General features: G+C 36.5%; 1 protein-coding gene across 14 annotated transcripts in view; it reads right to left on the bottom strand.

Moving 5' to 3' along the window:
• Positions 1-21,631, bottom strand: part of gramd1bb (GRAM domain containing 1Bb) — a 198,231-nt gene that overhangs the window by 23,208 nt on the left and 153,392 nt on the right. For 8 of the 14 annotated variants that reach the window (XM_038285818.1, XM_038285819.1, XM_038285827.1 and 5 more), the window contains 8 exons: positions 19,574-19,594; positions 17,201-17,224; positions 13,872-13,892; positions 11,660-11,683; positions 5,048-5,132; positions 1,715-1,818; positions 1,521-1,616; positions 1,279-1,359 (listed from right to left, as the gene is read on the bottom strand). In XM_038285818.1, coding sequence (XP_038141746.1) covers positions 1,279-1,359; positions 1,521-1,616; positions 1,715-1,818; positions 5,048-5,132; positions 11,660-11,683; positions 13,872-13,892; positions 17,201-17,224; positions 19,574-19,594 — 456 coding nt within the window. The remainder of the gene's footprint in view (positions 1-1,278; positions 1,360-1,520; positions 1,617-1,714; positions 1,819-5,047; positions 5,133-11,659; positions 11,684-13,871; positions 13,893-17,200; positions 17,225-19,573; positions 19,595-21,631) is intronic. The other 6 variants (XM_038285824.1, XM_038285826.1, XM_038285820.1 and 3 more) reach the window with 5 other exon arrangements.

Raw genomic sequence — 21,631 nt, 5'->3', positions numbered from 1 at the left:
GGGGATGCAGATGCTGTCTCAAGATTAATATGATCCAACAACAGATCTCTGTACTGATTGATGTTGAGTTTATCCTTACTCTTCCAATTCATGAGGATAGTTTTCTTTGCGATACATAATGCAGTGAATGCCAAGCAAACCGATTTTTTTCCCATAGAGCTTCCCTCAAAGTCACCCAGCAAGCAAACTGAAGGGGAAATTAGGATTTTACAACCCAGGCACAGTGATAGATCCTTACATACCTGTACCCAGAATCTCTGAACCGGCGTGCATAACCATAGCGCGTGAAAATAATTATCAAGTCGATTGCCTGTGCACTGTGGACAGATGTTAGATTGCGCAAAACCCATCTTGAATAATCTTTGACCTGTATAGTGCACTCTGTGGAGGATTTTGTATTGTATTAATTGTAAATTGGGGTTTCTGGTCATGTTAAAAGTTCTTAGACATATCTGAGCCCAGATGTTTTGTTCAAAGCTGACTGATAAATCCTCCTCCCATTTAGTAATAGGAAGAGATATTGTATCATCCAGTTTAGTCAGTGTCCTGTATAACTTAGACAGTAGTTTGGGGGGGGTTAACTCTAGAAACTCTGATATTTTAGTTGGAATTATTAAACCTCCATCAATATGCTTAAATTTATTTCTAATTATAGCTTTGATTTGCTCATATTCTAAGAATTTATTTTTGTTAATGCCATATTGCAAATTTAATCTAGCGAATGTGATAAACTCCGTACCTTCAAACAAATGATCCAGATATGTAATACCTTTATTCTTCCAGTACGGAAAGTTTATCACATTATTGTTTTGTAGAATGTCAGGGTTATTCCAGATGGGTGTACGACTGCACGGGATAAGTGATGAGTTCGTTATTTTTAGAAATTCCCACCATGCTGTCAGGGAAGAGCTGATGTTAATATTTTTGAAACATGGGTGCCGTTTGATCTTAGAGCTAATAAACGGCAAATCTGAGATTATTATATTACTGCATATATCCTGTTCTGTGTCTATCCAGGGCTCATCTAAGGGATTATGTTTTATCCATTTAGAGATGTATTGTAATCTATTTGCTAAATAGTAGTATTGGAAGTTAGGTAAATCTAGTCCCCCTCTGTCTTTAGTTTTCTGTAGTGTTTTTAAGCTGATGTTTGTGATTTTCAAATAGAACAAAAAGCACAAACAAAACAAAGCAAATGGCTGAAGATCCTTAAAGGTTTTTTTCCTTTACCGGGTTTTGTATGAAGGGCATCAAAGGATTTTGATCTTAGTCATTTACCTTTTCAAGCAGGGCATTCTGCCAGAGTCTGAACATCATCATGTACGTCCTGTCTCTGGCTCCAAATGAGGTAAAGAAGTGCTGTGAGGAAGAAAATCTATCTATTAATCATCATTTATGCTAATTTACTCTGGAATTATTATCTATTAGTGTTAAGAGCATGCCATCATTATAGACTTTATTTACCAATGCCTGTTTGGTGTCTCTCTAATGTTTCTACAGATACAACTAACAATCCTCACCTTCTCATTGTCTGTGCAGACCTGGATTGCATTGGGAATCAGACGAGCCGTCTTCTCTTTCGTCATCGAGGAGATGTCCTTTAGCCGCACTGTCAGCTAAACACATAAGCAAAAATTTTACATCTGCACGCATCACCTCCTGTTATAATGCTGCGAATAAACAATAAAGACATATAAACAGATATTGGCCATACGAGAGTTTCCCAGCGGAAGATGTTGCTATAGAAACAGATCCAGTTCTCGGAGAGGTAGAGCCGTCCCTGGAGGAGGATGTCCCGCTGAAGAGCACAGGAGTAGTCTGCAAGGCAAAGGTCCCACAGTGAAGGAAAATGAGTGTTTAAAAACATTATGCTTGAATGTAAAAAATATTTGTTTCTCCTTGACTTGTCTTGTTTCAAAATTTTTAATATTGGCTGTTATTAATCCTAAAAATTGGGATCTTTTATGTACAGATTTGGCAGTTTAATTTAGAAACCAAATAGAGTCAAATTGTGCAAAAATTTATTTTGTATTTTCATTTTTGAAGAAAATCAAAGGGCGCTTATAAGAAAACCGTAAAGAGAAACGGGACGATCACTTTATGACTGGAAACTTAGCAAAAAGGCTTCTTAACCTGCAGATGATAGTTCTTTCATTTACTAACGTTTTGCAGCTTGATAACATGGTAGTTTTCTAAAATGGAAACACCTTCAAAGTTCCCAGAATAACACTGACTCTCAAAACTCTAAATGAGGAAGAAAGAGAAATAAAAAGGGCTGCAGAGAATCTTCGCTGGCTTAAAGCTGATTAAAAGAGTCTAGATTTTCAGTGTTTTATTGTCATTACACTTTCATAAATACAGCGCAACAGAATTCACTCTCTGCATTTAACCCATCCCCCTCAGGGAGCAGTGGGCTGCCATATGCGGAGCAGTGTGGGGTTAAGCTCAGGGACCCAATAGCCTTATATCAGATTAATATTAACAATAACTTTAATTTAAATGGTTTAAACTTGCCTGTTTACCTTTAATATTTATTTTCCTTTTTATATATTTTCCAGACTACAATGTTTAAACAATAATGGAACAAAACAGAACTGAGCTTGGCTCCTATTTTGTTAATAATACAGTTTTCAGTAAGTAAGTTATTCATGAACTTTTGCAGCTTGTTTCAGACTCTGGACAAATTTAGATTTAATGAACCCAAAAGAATAATGCAAACTTTTTAGGAATATGAATATAAATAAAGCTATACAAGCTTTTCCTCTTTTTTTCCAAATCAATTCAATCCTTGAAAATCACACAAGCCTTTTTAGTCTTAAAGATTTTAAGACTTGGGTTCACATTAATGAAAATTGATGGGTGTTGTTTTTATTGATTTTATTTTTATTATTCATTTTTATATCACTTATTGTTGAAGCTTGGTGGTCTCCTTTCAGGAACTCATGAATAAAATTACAACTCTAACAGAAGACAAAACAAAGACCCTTAGCACAGACTCAGACTTGAATGAATTGCATTAATCAGAGTTTAAAGGAGAAGAATAAGACTATGATGATTCATTCACCACAATGTTGCATGTTGGAAACACAAAGACAGTCATTTCTGGCTGACCAAGGCCTAAAGATACATTTCATGAAAGTACAGCATGTTGTAATAGTTCTGAACTGCATCTACTGGACTTGTTACAGTATTTCTGCTGTGGTTTTTGAAGGACATTATGCTAAATGTAATCTCCTCTTCAACATAACTCAGATTAAAATGTTATTTTAAACAGAAAAATAGGCACTCTTGCAACATTATGTGCTGCAAGGAATGCCTCAACTGAAGTTCATTAAGAGGCATAAACAGTGGCTTGCAAATCTAGGTATACACTTTAAGCCTTTTCATATTTTTTCACGTCATATCAAACTTTAATGTTTTATTTCGATTTGACATAAAAAAAAATCGATTTGATGTAATAAACTGAAACAAAAGAATACACAATACAAAATCGATGGAAAAGATGCATGGTTTTTGGGTATGTCAGCAACCACCTTTGCATATCTAGAGACTGAGACTCTGTTCTAAAGAGAAACAAAATAATAATAAGTGGCTTGGGCAGGAAAAAAATGGAATAAGTGGGTGTCTTCTGATGATCTACAAAGATTTTGTATGCAAAGGATCAGACATTCAAACTTTTTTTTCATTTTTTTCGCTTGTTTAAATGAGCCCGTTGTGTATTCTACTGGCAGTTTGTTGCCATAAAAGAAAAATGAAGACCTAAGACATGCAGCTGGAGGTAATAATGGTAATGATTACTTTAAAAATAATAATAAAAGTGAAAAAAAATGTATCTCCTCAATCAACATCTGTTTAACCCAAAATATTGTCCTGATTTTCAAATGTGCTTTCAAATGTGCTACCATAAACCTCAAAAACCTGGGAGCCAAATCCGGCCTAGATTCTGAGGGGCCAACAGTTGTGTGCTCATATATAAATGTATAAATCAAATCAAAACTGTTTTTATCTGTATTCTATTTTAAGAAGTTCTTGTTGAATGCAGAGACAGATGTTTAGCAAATTTTTAAACAGTTTGTTGATGAGTTTTGTCAACCTATTATAGCACAGCTGGCCTTTTGAGAACATACATGATCTTGATGCTGCCCAAAATTACAAGAGTTTGACCCCCTGTGCTAAATAAAGATGTGAAAACTGAGCCTGCAACCAGTTTCAGGTTTGCCCGCTTTGTGGGTGCACACACTGACATTTGCAAATCCTCCACCCATAAAGTTTTGGCCATTTCATCATTAGAATTTAATTAGCACCTTATTTATAAGTCAGCTTTGCACTTTGCTAACCAGTTTGCACCTTGTTTAATAAGGTAAAACTTTGAAGACACGCTCAGAATATTTTTGCCCATTCTTATTTTTTGAACACGTATATCCAAATCCGTCAGCATGGGTGAAAGGCTTCTGTTAAAAATTATTTTTTCTAGTTATGTCACAGATTTTAAATTGGATTTAGGCGTGAAGTTCAACGGGGCATTTCAAACAACCATCCCATTGTTGCAGTTCTTTGAGGACTGTTCTGCAGAAAGTTGAACCTTCCCCCTCAGGCTCATGTCTTTTTCGGCTTTCAACTTTTCATTTAAAACCTCCACAATTTTATCTCGGACCTGTCTGCAGTGTTTCTTGCTCTTTGTGATGTTATTTCTTCATCAGTATTTTCCAACTAACCTCTGAAGAGCTATATTTGTACTAAAATAAGAGTAAAATGCAGACCAAATTATCACTCTTTTAATATAAAAACATTGAACATCTGCACAACTTACATAATTAAATAATGCATCATTTTCTATTAGTGTATCAAGTTTATGGTTATAACTTAAGATGTGGAAAAGGTTTCAGAGGTGTGAATACTTTGCAAGACACTGTATATTCATGCCAAATGAAAGCTTTAGAACATGCAATGTGTGTCTATGCATTGATTAATCGTGTTTTAATTACTAACAGGCTGGGGGCACCCTGGCAGTCCTCAGATTGCCTCAGTGTGTGGGGCGTCCACTCACCCACAATGAGCCTCTCTGTGTCAGGGAGCTGCTTGAAGAGTTTCCTGAAGTCCTCATTGCGCTGCTTGTATGTTGGGCTCAGCACCTGCAGCAGCAACAGAAAAACCACAGAGAAAAACATCAAAATGCATCCCAATCTCTCCCACTCTCTTCCTCATGCTCAGTCACAAGTGGCTGTTTGCTTCAGCGAAACAAGCGCGTGAGAAAACCTGGTTAAAACCACCCACAGCCTCTATGAGGATGTCTGCTTTTATTTAGCCACACATTGACTTTCTGTCTGTGGGGGATTTTTGACAGGTGGCAGAAATGGAAGGACAGTGAATGACAATGGAGGAATGTAGCCCGATCTACCTGCAAGGCTGCATGATCCTTGATGCTGAGGAACAAAGCGATACAACGCAAGGCGAGGAGCGTTTTACAAGTGACTAAAGTTTACAGTTTTCTAGTTAAATTATCAGATTTCTGATAGTCTCAGTTGAAACATCAAGTCAAACATTGTGGCTTAAAATGCCCAGAAGGTTATCCCCCCTTCTAGGAAAACTATCCTCCAATACAAGCCTGTGTGAAATTTCCAAATTTGCTCCATAGAGAGGGTTCCTGGAATGTATGCCAGAAGCTTCCCTGGAGCAGGAAATGTTCAGGAAACCGTTGCTGACAATAGAGTGGGGAAAGGTTTACTCAAAAGAAAAATACATTTCAGGCTTAAAGGTTTCATATGCATTTTAGTGCAACAATAAAGAACTGTTTGGTTAAATCCTCAGCTGCTTCAGGTTTAAGAAGAAGGAGGTAATAAAAAACAGTGTTCTGAGAGTGTGAGTGATGTCTGTCTAACGAACTGCGTACACCACCTTTTCTGCAGCCTCTAAAAACAACCAGATACTCGTAACACAGTTGGGATATTAGGTCGGCCACACAGCAACCTGACGATGTCTATTAACAACAGACCTCTGAGCTCAAACAGGATTCCAGCAGATATGACTCATAACCAAACCAGTGGTTTTATTTAGTGCCTGGAAATTAGTACACAGAGCTGCGCTCATGGCGATAAAGACAAAGCCTGTTTGCTCACTTTATCTCTTTGGCTCCATCCGCTTGGAGCTTCAGTAACAAAGCTGAAAGACAAAGCTACATTTCTGCTTGTTTACAAGTAGTTGTCAACTTACAGCTGGGATATCCTCATCGTCCCACTCTGGGTCCTGGAGGCTCGACGCAGCCCATCCCCACTCCCAGCCCCACTCCCCTCTAGCCGGACCCTGCAGCAGCCAACCTGCCAGCGCCTCATCCAGCTCCAGCACGGCCTCCCACTCCGACATCGTACCATCCTCATCCAGTTCCATGTTCACCGACAGCTCAGTTAGAGGTGTCTGAATGTTCCAAAGTTGGGGCTTTCCTTAGTCACGGCTGTAGAGGCCAGGGTGTCCACACCCTCAATAACCCCCCTGCTATTTTTTCGGGTACCGAATACCTTCAGCACTGAGCAGTGGACGCTCACAGCTCCAGCCACATGATCCCTGTATTGCCTTGTGGTTCTGCAGAGCTCTCCCGCTTCCTTTCACACACACAGGGAGAGGAGTTACGGCCGTTGCCCTCTAGTTACCCCAGCCAACAAGTCCTTTATTATCATGCCGCAAGCGTTTTCTTTTTTTTTCCTGCCTACTCTCCCAAGTAAGTGTGTGATTAGAGCATGTGTGTGTGTGTGTGTTTTTGGGTGTGTGTGGTGCTGACCAGGTTGGATTGCTCTGTTGTAATCACTCTGTTTACAAGCAGCAAATAATGATGAAAGTTTACTTTGTGGTGAGGTCTCATCCAGGAAAAGACTCAGCTGGACATATAGCAGCTGAGAGCAGGGAGACTGATTCAGAAAAGAGAATGATGTTTTCTGGCTGTTTCGGTATGTTTCTGCATAGAGTGGCTGAGTTACTGAGAATAGATGTAAGCATAACCTACAGTTACCTCCACGTGCAAAACAACACTATCAATCTTAACAGAGTCTGGACAGGGAGTCTTGACCTACAGTGAAGGCGACTTTTTTTCTATGCACTGTATAGATGCAAAACAGAAAAGCTAAAACCAAAAACCAAGTCCAGCGGGAAGTCTAAAAGTGCTTCTTCCTTCCTTGGAACTGAGACCATTCCCCATTCTCTTGATACTTGATACCCCCTCTGAGAAGATCTAGGGAGCTCAGTGCTTTCTATTTTTGCAGCCCTTCAAAACATTCCAGGAGCACGTTACCCAACTTCGTTGAACTCGAAACAGGAAGGTATGGAATAGTTGTGCAGGTCTCAGAGGGGATTGGAAAAAGAACAAAAAGCAAACGGTTTGAATTCCTGGGCCTCCTGCTGGACAAACTAAATGTATAATCCAGATCTGCACACTTTTCTTTTTAGCACCCCCGTTCAAGCTGACATTATGAGAGATAAAACTACAGTTAAAGTTGCAATGCTGCTAGAACGTCTTTGCTTTAACTGAATTGGAAGTGAGGATTTTCATGTTAAAATTAACCGCAATGTTACATCTGTTCTTTTTTCTTTGCCTTTTCTTCAATAAACACAACAAAGAAAGGAGCCATTATGACTAATGCAGCGCCCACAATTTAGGTGACAGTATCAGCCGAGGGATGACGTACGGCTGCGGATACATAGTGTGTATTGATCCGGTTTATTATTAACCTGCTGAACAAACAGTAGGGGATACAGGAGACTGGTACAGAAATCCAGGGCGTGTGCTGGAGGATCGTCTGCTCATCTGATTAATATGTAGGAAAGTTAATGTAAAAGTGAAAAAGGCCTGTTAATTTTATTAACTCAAATAGAAACCACCTTAATTAACTTTAGGTTCAGTTCTCACTTTTTTTTACTGCTTGTTGGTGTTTGCCCTCTGGATGCTAACTTCCTGGTAACCAAAGATGCACTGCGACAAACATGTAGATGCAAAGCAAACAAACAGGCATTTTTAGAAGACGAAAATGGAATGATGGTCTATTTTAGAACATCTGGTTATTTAATTCTAAGGGTATACTAGATAATGGAGGCCATTAATGCTTAAAGGTGGTGCACTTGCATGCATGCACACACAGGCTGACATGCAGGTAAGGTCTAATAGTTATAGATATAGAGGCCAAAAAAAAAGTATGACTGTAGTATAAGGAGGTAAATACATATATTACACCACACTTTTACCTTTTCCTATTAAGAATACAATAATTATTTCTTACTTCCTTGAAATTCAGATGTTCATATGCATTTCCTCTGTATTTTTTAGATTGCCATTATACTGTAAGACCTATCTTAAATTATCTGAGTGTCTTTCCACAACATTCTAACAACAGTCAGCTGAAATCTAAGCCAATTGAAAGGCTCATGGACACTTGCTAAACTTCAGATTTTTTTATTGGACTGACAAAAAAACAAAGAAGGAAAACTGCATCATTGTGGACAGTGGCACGCATCCCAAGTTTTGTAACGCTCTATGTGGAGCCCACTTGGCCCTCACACCTAAAACTCAAATAGTTAGGGTCAAAATAATATGCTAGAGCCATACACATGGTAGAATCTCAGCAGACAAATACCATATTGCAAATGTATACATATACAGTATATGCATAGATAATGTCTAAAAACTTAATTTAAAGGTTGAACCTTTCTGTTAGGGTAATCTATTTCATATGCCTTTAAACTATACATTCTTCTGTTAAATACAGACAGTTTTTATCTGCAGCCACATCTACTGTTTTAAGTAGAAAAGTTGTTGAAAAAAAATACACACACGTATATGTATATATTTGAATATATATATATATATATATATATATATATATATATATATATATATATATATATATGTATATATATGTGTATATATATACATATATATACACATATATATGTATATATACACATGTATATATATATATATATATATATATATATATATATATATATATATATATATATATATATATATATATATATATATATATATATATATACATATATATGTATATATACACATGTAGATATATATATATATATATATTATTCTTAATTAACAAGAGGCTCATTTTCACTCAAGACCATATGAAAAATCCTATCTTTGGCTTTTTATAGAATAAGACTCCGGCTATTACAATGTTTTCCAATAAAAATAACCTTAATATAACTAAGATATTTTCATTCATCAAACCCCACTGGGTTGAGAGAGAAGACAGCCTGACACAGTTGGGTGTCAGTCTGAGGGTGTCACCCACAAAACACCCATGCTGTTCAGAGTAATACTAATGGCTCAATTAGCTATTAATGTAAAACAGCTGAATATAATGATATTTAAGGAAAAATGTTTTTGGGACAGTATATTACAAATCAGTGCAGTGTGTAATAAGAGCCGGTCTGTTTCATGTTTAACTTCAGTTAACAGCTGATGCTGAAGATGAATAAGTCCACTTATTATGTGGCAGTAGAATAGAGAAACAAATGACACCCATTAATGAAACGGAAATTTGACCACAAACACCATTCCCTTTGAAACAATCAAATATTATTCTTGCACTTTGAATGGTGTCTATGAGCTCAATGTGTTAAACCCTGTACCTTGTTTCAGGAAAAAATCTCTTTCTCTGTCTCTCTTTTTTTTTTTTGGCTAGAATAAGAGACAACTGGAAAAAAAAAAACAATTTAGATTTCTGAGGCTTGAAACACTTGATTATCATGTCGGTGGCAGCATATAATTAGTGCTATCTGCCATATGAGTACAGCATAGAAGAGCAGTTTATGATGTAAAAAAACTGAGTTAGGACTATTAGCAGTGTTAGAAGATGTGCAGCTTAGACGATGGCAAGCAGTTTGTCATCACAGCTGCATTTACTCTAAATTGTGAGTTGTTATGCTCTATTGTCAAGAGTGAGTAAAAAAGATATGAGAGATGTGTTATCAGTTTATTACTGCTTCCAAACATCGATTTGAACTAAAATAGACTGTTCATCAGCTGATCAAAATTTTAAGATCACATCCCATAAAAGATAAGGATATATTCAGAAAGGACTCCCTAATAAGTGGCTGCTCCTTTCTTGATAAACACCTGAACAGTTTTTTATTATGCTTGCTTTTGGGTTTTCCAGAAGGCTGGAGGGAATGTTGCTATAAGTGCTGAGCAGGGTATCATGAAGGGCTTCCACTGCAATGTTCTTAATGGAATTAAAATCAGTGAAAAAGGCTGGATGCTCCAACAGAGTGATTCTATTTCTCTGGAACAAGTAGTTTGTTTGGAGAGCTTTGTGAACTCTATTGTTGTCTTATTTAAAAACCCAGTCGTTACAGCACAGACGATGGTTTTCAGTCATAAGGGATGCCTCCTGTATCATCTTCATGTAGCAGCTGCTGTTTGATACCTCTCCACAAAATAAAGGCCCTTGAAGAAGACAAGGCCTTTGAAGATGATTATAATTTTTAAAACCTCTTTATCCTAGATGTCATCCAATGTTTGTGGGACTGCAGTTGGAACCAGTGAAGACCCTAATTTGGACCGAGGGTGGTCTGGTATCTTGACAAGCAGCCAACTGGATCATCCGGCTCAGAGCCAGAGACTTTTTTGTGGGTCTACCAATTGAGTTTTTTTGTGTCATAACCCAAAGGATGTTATAAGAAGTTAAAAATGATTAGCCACCCTCAGGAGCAAAGGAGCGCTAGGAGAGGCCTTGCTTATATGGCTGAATAATCTGACTGCGTTATAAAGAGTAAACTTTGTTTGCCATCAGGAGGTCATAACAGTGTTGATATATCTGACAGAAAATTACATTAAATCCACATTTTGTGAAGATTTGGGTTTTAAAAAGTTGTGGTCTTGAACTTTGCATCAGCTGATGAAAAGCCTTTTTCAGTTTAATAATTGCTTGTAATAAAATGCTTACTTCCATTTTTTTCTTTTTGTTTTACTCCTATTTCTTCTTTTTGCATGTGGAAGCTTGACTTAGAGCCTTCTTAAGATTCAACAGTGAAAAATGTATTTTTTATTTAAATTCTTTACTTTCTTTGGGTTGTTTTGACAGTTTTTTTTTTATCTTTTCCCCTTCTTTCTCTCTAATTGATGGTGAACATTTTTCAGTTTTCATCTCTTCAAACATTAAGACTCAAAATTCAAATGCTTAGCACAACATTGCTGAATGAAGGCAGTCAGAAAAGAAACATGCCTCAGTTCAAACCACCATGCACCATTCAGATGGCACGCCTAGAAACCCTTCCAGCAATTTACCAAATTGTTTAGTACAACGTGGAGCTTAGTGTGTTTCTCGCCACCTGTTGCACACCACTAATAGATGTTTATTTTGGGACAGACCTACAAATAAGTCCAAGTAACTTTTTAAAAACAAATCCATTTGGTATATATAACCATTAGAAAAGAAGAAGTTTGATTCATGTAGACATAATTGGAGAACATTTTGTAATTTCTAACATATCCAAATAACTTCCTCCAAACTGGGGTTTGCAGTTGGCGATAATGACACTGAGCAAAGTTAGTGGAATGAGAAACAGGAAGGGGGATATTAAAGTTTCCCTCTGCAGAAAAAACTAGAGAGCGAGAAAGATATCTGGGTTGCACAAGAATACAAGTCATGCTTACTCTCATGATGTGCTGCCTTTCATGCTGGGAGAAAGAGGAAGAATGTACACACAGGGAATAAAAAACAAATAAAACAGAAAACGGGGAGATATTGCAGTAAAAACACTCCTGGACAAAAATGGCTTACAATGCCACCAAAGCATTCACACACCCCTGGGCAGATTTTCTGTCATTATGATGACTTTAAGAAACAAACAATGTATCTTATGGGGAATTTATGTGATAAACCAACACAAAGCAGTGGTTCACTTTGAAATGTAAAGAAATTAACACATCTTTACTTTTTGGTGACAAAAAATGCAAAATATGAGCCCCCTCACCCGATACAGAGTACTTTGAAACTGTTTTTAGCTCATTCTGTTTTATTTTTCAGTTGGTGCGTACTCCTTGCCACTCTTCTTTAGGTCATTCTCTAGAGGAAGCAACCAGTAGTTTTCCATAAATCCTCACACCTGCGTTGTGGATCTCTGCAGCGCTTGCAGGATTACGAGGGCCCTCTTGGTACCTTCTCTAATTAAACCTCTTACCTCCCAGGTTCTCCTTTCAGATCAGGGGTCGTCTACCTTTCAAATTTTAAGAGCCATTTTACCCGCAGACTGGCTAAATTAAACTCAGTTATGCACATATTACATGAGGAAATCTGCTATAGGAAATCATTTGTAATTTTATTAAACAAGAAACAATCTTTTTTTTCTTATTTAACCCTTTCATATCAAGTGTGTCATAATTGAGTTTTTAAGACCTCTACATCATTAATGTGATATCTTCGTTTTATAAAAAAATGATATATACAATCAGACACGCACAATGAGCAAAAAGTTCATCATACATTGTACAGAAATGTCTAAAGTCTCATAAACAACACAAATAACTAATATAATTTAGAAAAAAAGCATTTTCTGCCAGTCTTTTTTTCTGTCAGTCTTTAATCTGTTAAAATAAGGACCAAACTTAAGCAAATCTCAAAGAGGATGCATACATTATTTTCTATAGGAAGAATAGAGACTCTGAGTTTCCAAGTTGATGACAAAAATTTTATAATTATACTGTATCAAAACCTACTGGTTGGTTCTTTTACCATTTTTAGCTACTATGGAGTGCCATTATAGAGGCACCAAGGTGCCACTTGCAGCACCGGAGCTGCAGGTTGCAGACTCCTGTTTAAGATGGATAGCCATGTCTCATTAGGTTAAAATGTAATTTTCAAACAATAGACTTAACCGTGGTCCATTAGATTTTCAAAGTCGGTGATTTAGCTCTGTTTCATAACCCCGCTGTCTGCTTAGTTCATTGTTTACTGATTCAGTGAGTTGTTAAGCGAGCTGGTTGGACTGGATTTCTCTGGACTATCAGAGTGGGCGAGCTAAGTCCCTCTTTGGTGCAGAGGGCATAGAAACAGGAAACTTTACTTTAAATCCCAGTTGAAGCGTATCTGGTATAAAAACTTTGCGAAGTCTGAGTGAATGTTGCAACGATTTGTAACCAGGGGTCGCTGTAGAGAACATTTGGAAGAACTCACTGATACACAGAGTAAAAATTGGTAAAATCTGCAATCTTTAGACTATTATTTGTAAAAACATCCAATACCACATCAAATTTTCTTTCATTTCACAATCATGCACCATCTTGTGTTGGTCTGTCACTTCAGGGATCAAAAGTTTGGGATTGCAATAACAGAAAATGCCCAAAATGTAACAAAAGGTGTGAACGCTTTGGCACTGTAACATTGACCGAACCTGAGTTCATCCATCTCATTCCTGCTCTGTAAGATATCTCTGCTTTCATCATAGTCATCCTCTCAAAATTTCAGCTCTGAAGAGGATAACCTGACATGGTTTCAAAACTAGCTTTAGTACCCCACCTAGTGGCATAAAAGTAAAATTCAATAGAAAAAGAAATGTAATGAAACCTATTCTGTTATTCAAAATTAATCTTAGCCAGAGGAATCATTATGTTTAAGTTACTGGGCTCTGATGGCATCTCCATGTTCTGGTTACCCTGCATTAAAAGGCCACCTGTTGCTTTTTTTAAACCCATGCTAATCCCTGTCTTTAGGACCAGTTAGCCAGTAGTAATTTGGGGCTTAAACAGGATCAAGTAAAATAACCTCTGATCTTCCTAAAAGGACACTCCACATTAATGATATATATAACATCACACAAACACGCACCTTAAATGATGAACATAGATAGAGAAAATATAGATTACTTACATTGTACCAGCTTTGGCTCTTCTGTGGAAAGAGGAAAAAAGAGGGAAAATTGAATGTATTTAAGCTAATAACAAAATACATTATTATTCATCTTATGGCCAGGTCACATAATATAATTCACAGTGAACTAAAAATGTTCTTAAGATAAGCTGTTTGACAGAAAACTGGCTTAAAAGGATTGGAAATTTGCTAACTTTCATGTACTGGAGAAATCAAATGAATATTTGCTTCTAAATTGTTATGGGCCTTCAAAAGGCTTTCTGGTAACCAAAATGTGTCTTCATTTTTTGTTGTTGTCAAAAAATACTTCAAAAAAGTTTCTTATAAACTGCTGAAATTTCCTTTAATAAAATATTGCTTACAAAAGAAAAATCTGTATTCAATTGTGGACATGTTTGTATCTGCCGACAGCTTTAGGAGCAACAGGTATCACATAACATTCTAACCCACAATAGATGCTTTTTTCATTGTGTTCTTTAACTTAAATATTAAATTAAATTCTAGATGACTTCTTCCTTTCAGCTGACAAATTTTCTTTAATTCCCAAGCTATTCCCTTTGTTACAGTTTTCTAACAATAGAGGGCAGCAGAGAAATCCTTTACAATGTACATGTGCTTGCATCTTAGGGCACATATAGAGACCTTGCAGTATAACTGCAGAAAACAAAAGACCAAAAGAAAATAACATGCAGCTGTTTGTATTGGGAATAAAGCATGGAAAGGATCATACATGAGGAGAAGAAGGGGAATAAAAGGATGAAAAACGGCGTGACAGGAGACTAGTGATAACCATCCTTTTATATCCAAACTGTTTGACTTAAGAAAAATGATTTCCCTAAACTGAAGAACCAAAAATGTCAAACGTTTGTTCTATTGTAATTGTAATGTAATTGAGTTTAGTTTTCAAACTTTAAAATAGACTAAAATAATTTAACAAAAAGTTTTATATGTTATATTTTATTTTGACTTAAAAGCTTGCACTACCAGCTGCGGAGGGGTTAGAGTTGAAATGAAGCTCTGGTTATTTTCTGATAGGGTCGTCAGAAACAGGGAGCTACAGCCTCAGGCCTGAGGCCTAACTGTGACGACTGCTGAGGCCAATGTGGGCTAATCTGATTTGAAGGTGACAGAGGCATGAGCGTGGAAATACTCAGAGGCCGCTGCCTGGATAAGATCTACATCTATGTTAGAGGCTGTAGTATGTGACCCAGTGTTATTTTTCCAGGAGAATAATTATATTAGATTGAGGATAAATGGTCTACTTTTAAGGAATTAAGATTATACGAAAGAAACAGTGAACAGGATAACTTTAAGAAGAAGACAACCCCCCTAAAGGACATATACTTTTCTGGCTGTTTTTAAAGCAAAGCACTATTGCAATAAAAATAAGCACTCTACTCCTTCTTCCTCTACATGCATTTTTAGGAGAAATACAAACAGAGGGATATGCTAATTGCTATGACAAGTAACAAATATTACTTGATTAATACACTTATATACATAATAAATAGCAATGGATTTCTTATTATTTAATGCAACATGCTGACCAAGATAAGCTTTAGATAAGGGATGAGGGATGGAAACAGATGTTAAACTCACTATATTTTGAATTGTTTATTCCAAAGCCTAAAGTGATGCAAAAGATTATAGCTAAAAGGTATGATAGTCTTATATCTGTCAGGTGAGAGTGTCACATACTGTTAAAAGATAAAACCTTATTTATTATTGAATAGTCTACTTCACTACACCTGTTACATTAAGTAGTGTGCTTCTACAGCTAAACAGAAGACATAATTGCAATCAATCATACTATCGAAATACATTTATTTTCAGTGAGACTCGGGGAACTTACAGGTGGACGAGTCCAGACAGCAACTGTAACAATCCAAACCAAACTATCAGAGTTTTTTAGGGGAAGAATACATCAGTCCCCTATGTACAGTGTCAGTGACCACATTAACGTTGTGGGTTTGATACGTTTCAACCAGAATTCAGCTGTACTCTCTTAGTATTTTTTTTTTTTTTTGCAGATTTACAAACAAACAAGCATTCATTGCTATAGTTACAAATACCAACATAAAGGCAGCATCTTTAGGAAAATCAAAGAAACTAATGAATTAATTCACTACAGTAATAAGGGGCCTCCAGTGAGTCAAAAAATAGGAGTACATCATAAGCAGTCTTTGTTAGAAACGGACCAATCACTTGGCCAAAAACTAAATAAATTTTGCCTTAATCAGCTTTGAGTGGCGAATGGGAGGTTAAGAAACTGAAAAAAATAAAAAAATAAAAGTTATTTGACATATATATTCTAAGAGTGTCCACTAAGAGCCTGCAGATTGATAAAAACTTAGAGAGTTTAAGATAGTGAGAAAGATTAGGGAGACAAGCTCAGATACACATTTAAGAATAATCCTGTAATTACTTCAGCTTATTTTAAATCTTGTACCGCTATCAAAGAACAAGGGCTTGTTGGACTACTATATATAGCCTCAAACTCAATGCTATTCCTGACATTTTGAAAAAGCTTCCTGAATGGGATGCGAAATGTCTTCAAACTTGGAAACAAAGTCGAGCGGATTGTTTTCTAACTTTTTTGGAATATCAAAGAACTTTCAAATCATCTATTTTTATTAGTGTTTTAATTGCCCTCATGAAACCAGACTTAAATCTATAAAAATATGTATCAGTAAGTTAGAAATCAAAGAATTATATAGCTTAGCATTAACTAGGAATAACGGTTTGGTGAATCCTAATGATTGCATAACTTAAAGCGGTAGCTGACTGGATTATTTAAGTGCTATCTTTCTAATGGCCTGTAAAAGTTAGCAGTTAAGTAGTACAACTTGTGTAAAAAAAAAAATTAACGGATGGAGATTTAGTTTGACCAAGGTTCCAGTTTCTCTCTTCCTTCTTAACAATGAATATTTTTTATCTTTACTGATGAACAAATACAATATTCTTTGTTGCTGCTTTGTAGTAGTTACCAATTTGGTCTAGAGATACGTGTTTAAAAAAGCTTTAATATAAATTTAATTAATAAATAATAACTTAAACAGCAAAATTCTTCTATTGTATTAATCAGCATTGGTTTTAAGTAGTTTTATTTCTGCAAATCACAGTGTTTCTAATGCTTTCTCTACAACAGTATATAAGATCTCAAAATAAATAGCAGCTCAAGAACAAATTTAGAAACTGGGGAGCACTGGAGAAGACAGAAGGGACTTATAGGCACAGCTACACTACAAAGGAAGAGTTGGGTTGAGGGATTTATTAAAGGGGAAGCAGGGTCTGTCAGACGGTCAGGTGAATAAAGAAGAAATCCTTACTTTAATCAGATTAAGTCTGTCATACTGAAAGGGAATTAAAGAGAAAACCCAAAGTTAACCAAAGTAGTGAAAAGGAAAGACAGAAAGACATGAAAGATGGGAAAGTAAACGGTATAAGGAATGCAACTAAAAAAAAAAAAAAAAAAAAAAAATAATGAGCAGGTTCCAGAAATGTTAGTGTTCTACTAAATTTCACTTTTCATATAGCCGGTGCTGTTACATGAGAAGCCTGATTGATTTCTGCTGTGCTACTGTCACTGCTGTCATCATTAATCCATTCTCATGGTAAGGCACAGGCCAACCGTTTCTGCTGAATGCTCTCTAATTTGGATTGTATTAGTGTTAGGATGATCGGACTCACGTTGCCAGGATGACCTCATGCTTTCATGGGTCATGTGACCACAGTGCACCAAAGAGGTTTTTGTGTGGGTAATGCAATAGCACAGGTTTTGACTGAGGCACAGAAAATAGGCAAGATCAGTTCATAAAAGCATATGAGTAAACATGTGAAAGAAATACATTGCAACTACAGCCAGAAATAGGGAATTTTATTAGGAGGCTTAATATAATAAACCCCCAAATATTTTACATAGTCTTATCAATAAAAAGTCGGAAAGGTTCGAAACTTTAAGTTACAAAGATTTGTAGAAGTATTTAACTTCCTTGACATTTTCACATCTCTTGATCTTACAACTATAAAGCTGAATATATTTTATGGGAATTATGTGAGAAATTTGGAGGTAGGACGATAAATGGTAAATGGTTTGCAAATATGTGTATGCACCCCCCCCCCCCCTTTTGATGGCCATTAATGCTTTACAATTGATCAAACTACATTAGTAGTTACTTAATTTCAATAATACAGCTGCTTTGTGAAGGCCTCATAGAATGGATGAATTTAACAAAGTGGTTTATGTCAGGAAAAAGTCATAGTACTTTTTTTTTTTTAAATATCATCGACTGCAGTTCAATTCGTGATTTAAAATCGGAATAACTATGGAACAGTTGACCAAACAAAGTTTGGCCATCCAACTCATCCCACAGCCAGACAAGAAAAGCATTATTTATGATCAGCATATAAACGTCTCCCAGCTAAATAATGGGCAATCCTTCATAAAACGCTTATAAGTGCACCAAAAGACCTGGGTAGGCTTGTCCAAAGTTAGTTTCAGGAGTTATTGCAATAAACAATAATATTAATTTCAGGTGGAATCCAAAGTTGCATTTAGCCAAATCCATCTCTGTTTTTTTTCTCATCTCATACTGTTTCTCTGACTTGCTACTATTCAATTATGAGGCTGAAATGCTATACTGATTGCGCTAAGAAAACGCCAAGGGAATGGGTTTGGGGGAGACCGCTGCACAGGAGTGACACCTTGTGTCATTTAAACTCTTTAGCAGAAACAGAGGGACACACAAGGAAAACAAACAAGCATGCAAAGGTAAATTATTGAGCTCATTCAAATGTATCATGCAATAAACTTTGATTATGCGATTAACTGATTTACATGTGTGACAGGCCTGATCTTGCATCAGATATGCTCCATCAAAGCATTAACCACGATCCAGTTGGGGATCTGTGATAATTTTCCTTACGTTTGATATGTGCTACTTTATTTTGGTAAATTGCGTGAGAACCGCTCAAAATGAAGTTAGGGTTGCAACATGAGTAAATGTGAAAACTTTTTTTTAAGACACCAATCTGATGGTTAAACTCATGCCAAGACTAAAACATGACAGCATTCCTTGGTGACTTTTCAAAGGAGACAGATTTTTTATAATGATGCTATAAAAAGCAAATCCCTAATAAGACAAAGAACGGTTGCAATGCAATTATGCAGTCACCGTGTCCTTAATTAATTGAGTGACCTTTCTTGGACAAGGTGAAGGGTTTATTTTAGAGTCTATATTTTTGCAGTAAAGAGGTTATGCAACAAAGAGTAACAGATATTTTTAGTGTGTCAAGACAAGCAAAGGGGCAAATGCATAAGCAAACAGAGGAGGGGAGGTAATGTGAAGAAATATGCTGTACATCCAAATGAGACTTAAATATAGACCTTCTTATTGGTTATATACTTCTGCTTTTGGTTGTATATATACATTTTAAAGAAAAAAGCTGATTCGTCAACAAAATTCTAAAAATTTAGGTTTAATTTTAAAGATCTTAAGATATATTAAAATATGTAACAAGACAATTGGTTGATCTAAAATTAAATACAATAGTAAAGAAAGAAGATAGCAGGATCAAACTGAGGAAGACGGGAAGGTAAAGAAGTGAAACACTCAATAACTCCTCAGGGCATTTTACAAGACAAGAGGTGTGTGAGAGGACACAGAAAAGTGGGAAAGACAGAAAAAAAGAGTAATGCTTACTTTGGAAAGTCGCTTGTGAGACTAGCATGCAAACAAGAAAAGAACAAAGCAAAATCAGATAGAAAAAATGTAGGCGAAACAAAGAAAGCAGAAAAAACAACAGAAGAGGTGAGCAGTATTCATCAGATGAAACATGTTATTATGTGACATGTAGCAGCAGCAGAGCAGCAAAGAGAGAAGGTGTGCACAATGTGTTGAAGAGGCAACAGTAATTCAAAGAAAACACAATCAGAAAGTGATTTCGAGCTGCAGTGATGGATGAGGTCAGGATGGATGATTTATGGCTGAAATTTGCAGCTGAGATGAAAAAATATACAGAATGAATATTGATATTATCAAATTACATTAGTTCATTTGAACTGCATTAAAATAGTTTCAGACCTACAGAAAACCATCCAGAGAGGAATTCAATAATAGTAGAAGTAGTAACACATATATATTTCTTTAGTCCTTCTTGATCAGTTCAAAACATTGGGATTTAAAGGGTATTGAGGTCTTGCAAAGGGTTGATAGTAGATGTATATATCCTTATGACTTCATATAAATTTTTTGCAAAGCAACAAATCTTTAAGATTTCTTTGACAGCTGAGAGTTTTCTTGAATGCGAGATCAATAACATCTTTATTGCCTGAGTTAGCCTGATGCACCACGATGCATCACAGCTGGCACAACAAAGGTTGGATGTTATTCTCAAATTTTCTTAGACTTATCATGACCCTGTTCTATTCTTCTGGTACAGAGATATCTTTCTTTTTCTTAATTTTAATATACCTTTTCTCCAAAAGTCTTTATTTCAATGTAACCCGACCAGAACACTGTTTTCAGCATGATTCTGTATCTACTCCTCACTGGAAGGTGACTGTTGGACATTTGTAGGCATCTTGAAACATCCATATTTTAATTTCCCTGCAAAGACTTAAAATATATACTACCCACATGTGATCCTCATCAAATTAAGTATGCATAAAACATATCTACATTGACATCTTTGGAAAATTTCAGTCCATGTCTTTATAGAGATTTCGTTGGGCACTAGCACATTACATCAAACAGGAAAGGGGTCCTCCCTAAACTTGCCCGACAAAGTAACTGCAGGACCATGAAATAGACCAAAATATCTATTTTTTTTAGGCACTTAGACGTTCTTCTGCTGAAACTGAGAGCCTATGTCTACTTCTTCATCTCCTCAGCAAAAAAAAAACAAAAAATGTACACTTGGCAATTATAGTCAGATAAATCCTGTTGCCTTTGTAACTGGCAGACAAGAAGACATTCATTAGAAAGCTGGACAGATAGTTATGATTAATCCCTCCAGAGAACATGTTTCAGCTGCTCTAGTCCAATAGTAGTGTTGTTTTACAGCACTTCCACCAACGCTTTATGGCAAAGTTCGTAATTTAAGGTTTCCGTGTAACTTCTTTGGCAATGGAAATTCCCTAAAGCTTTCAACACTGTGTTCTAAGAATAATTTAAATGTAACATGCTTCGACAGTGAATGCCGTCAACTCGGGGGGAAAAAACCCATCCTTCCCAGCATTGACCATCCAGGAATGTACACCAAGATCCTGTTTGTGGAATTCAGCTTGGTCTTTACACTATTTTTCCCCTAAAAGCTTCTCCAGCTCAAGGTGTCTGCCCACCTCTCAGTGGACGATCAGCTTCCTAGCTGACAGGCAGAAGAACTATTAGCACTGGTCCCCCACAGTGGTTTGTTGTCTTTCCACTCATTTTCTCCCTGTACACTAATAAGAACGCATGTATGTGTAACTCAAGAACTGTACATCATTTCTGGTTCCTAGGAACCACCCTTCCTCAGGACCTGAGGTCACCCTCACACATAAACACGTTCAGAAGAAGGCCCAACAGAGACTTCAATTTGGACAGAAAACAAGCGTCCACAGTAGCTGCTGTTCCATTTGTCAGTCTGTTCGCTGCACATGCATATTTGCATCCAAATGGCAGGAGAGGCTTAAAATGCACTAAATAATTAGGTTTACTAAAAAGATCATCAGGAAGATCTAACCTTCATCCAGGACTTGTACAGGAATAAAAAAGCTA

Source organism: Cyprinodon tularosa, unplaced genomic scaffold, assembly GCF_016077235.1.
Source record: "Cyprinodon tularosa strain WSP-4 unplaced genomic scaffold, ASM1607723v1 ctg215, whole genome shotgun sequence".
Lineage (NCBI taxonomy): Eukaryota > Metazoa > Chordata > Actinopteri > Cyprinodontiformes > Cyprinodontidae > Cyprinodon > Cyprinodon tularosa.
The sequence above is the reverse complement of the archived record's forward strand: the minus strand, read 5'-3'. Positions and strand labels throughout refer to the sequence as shown.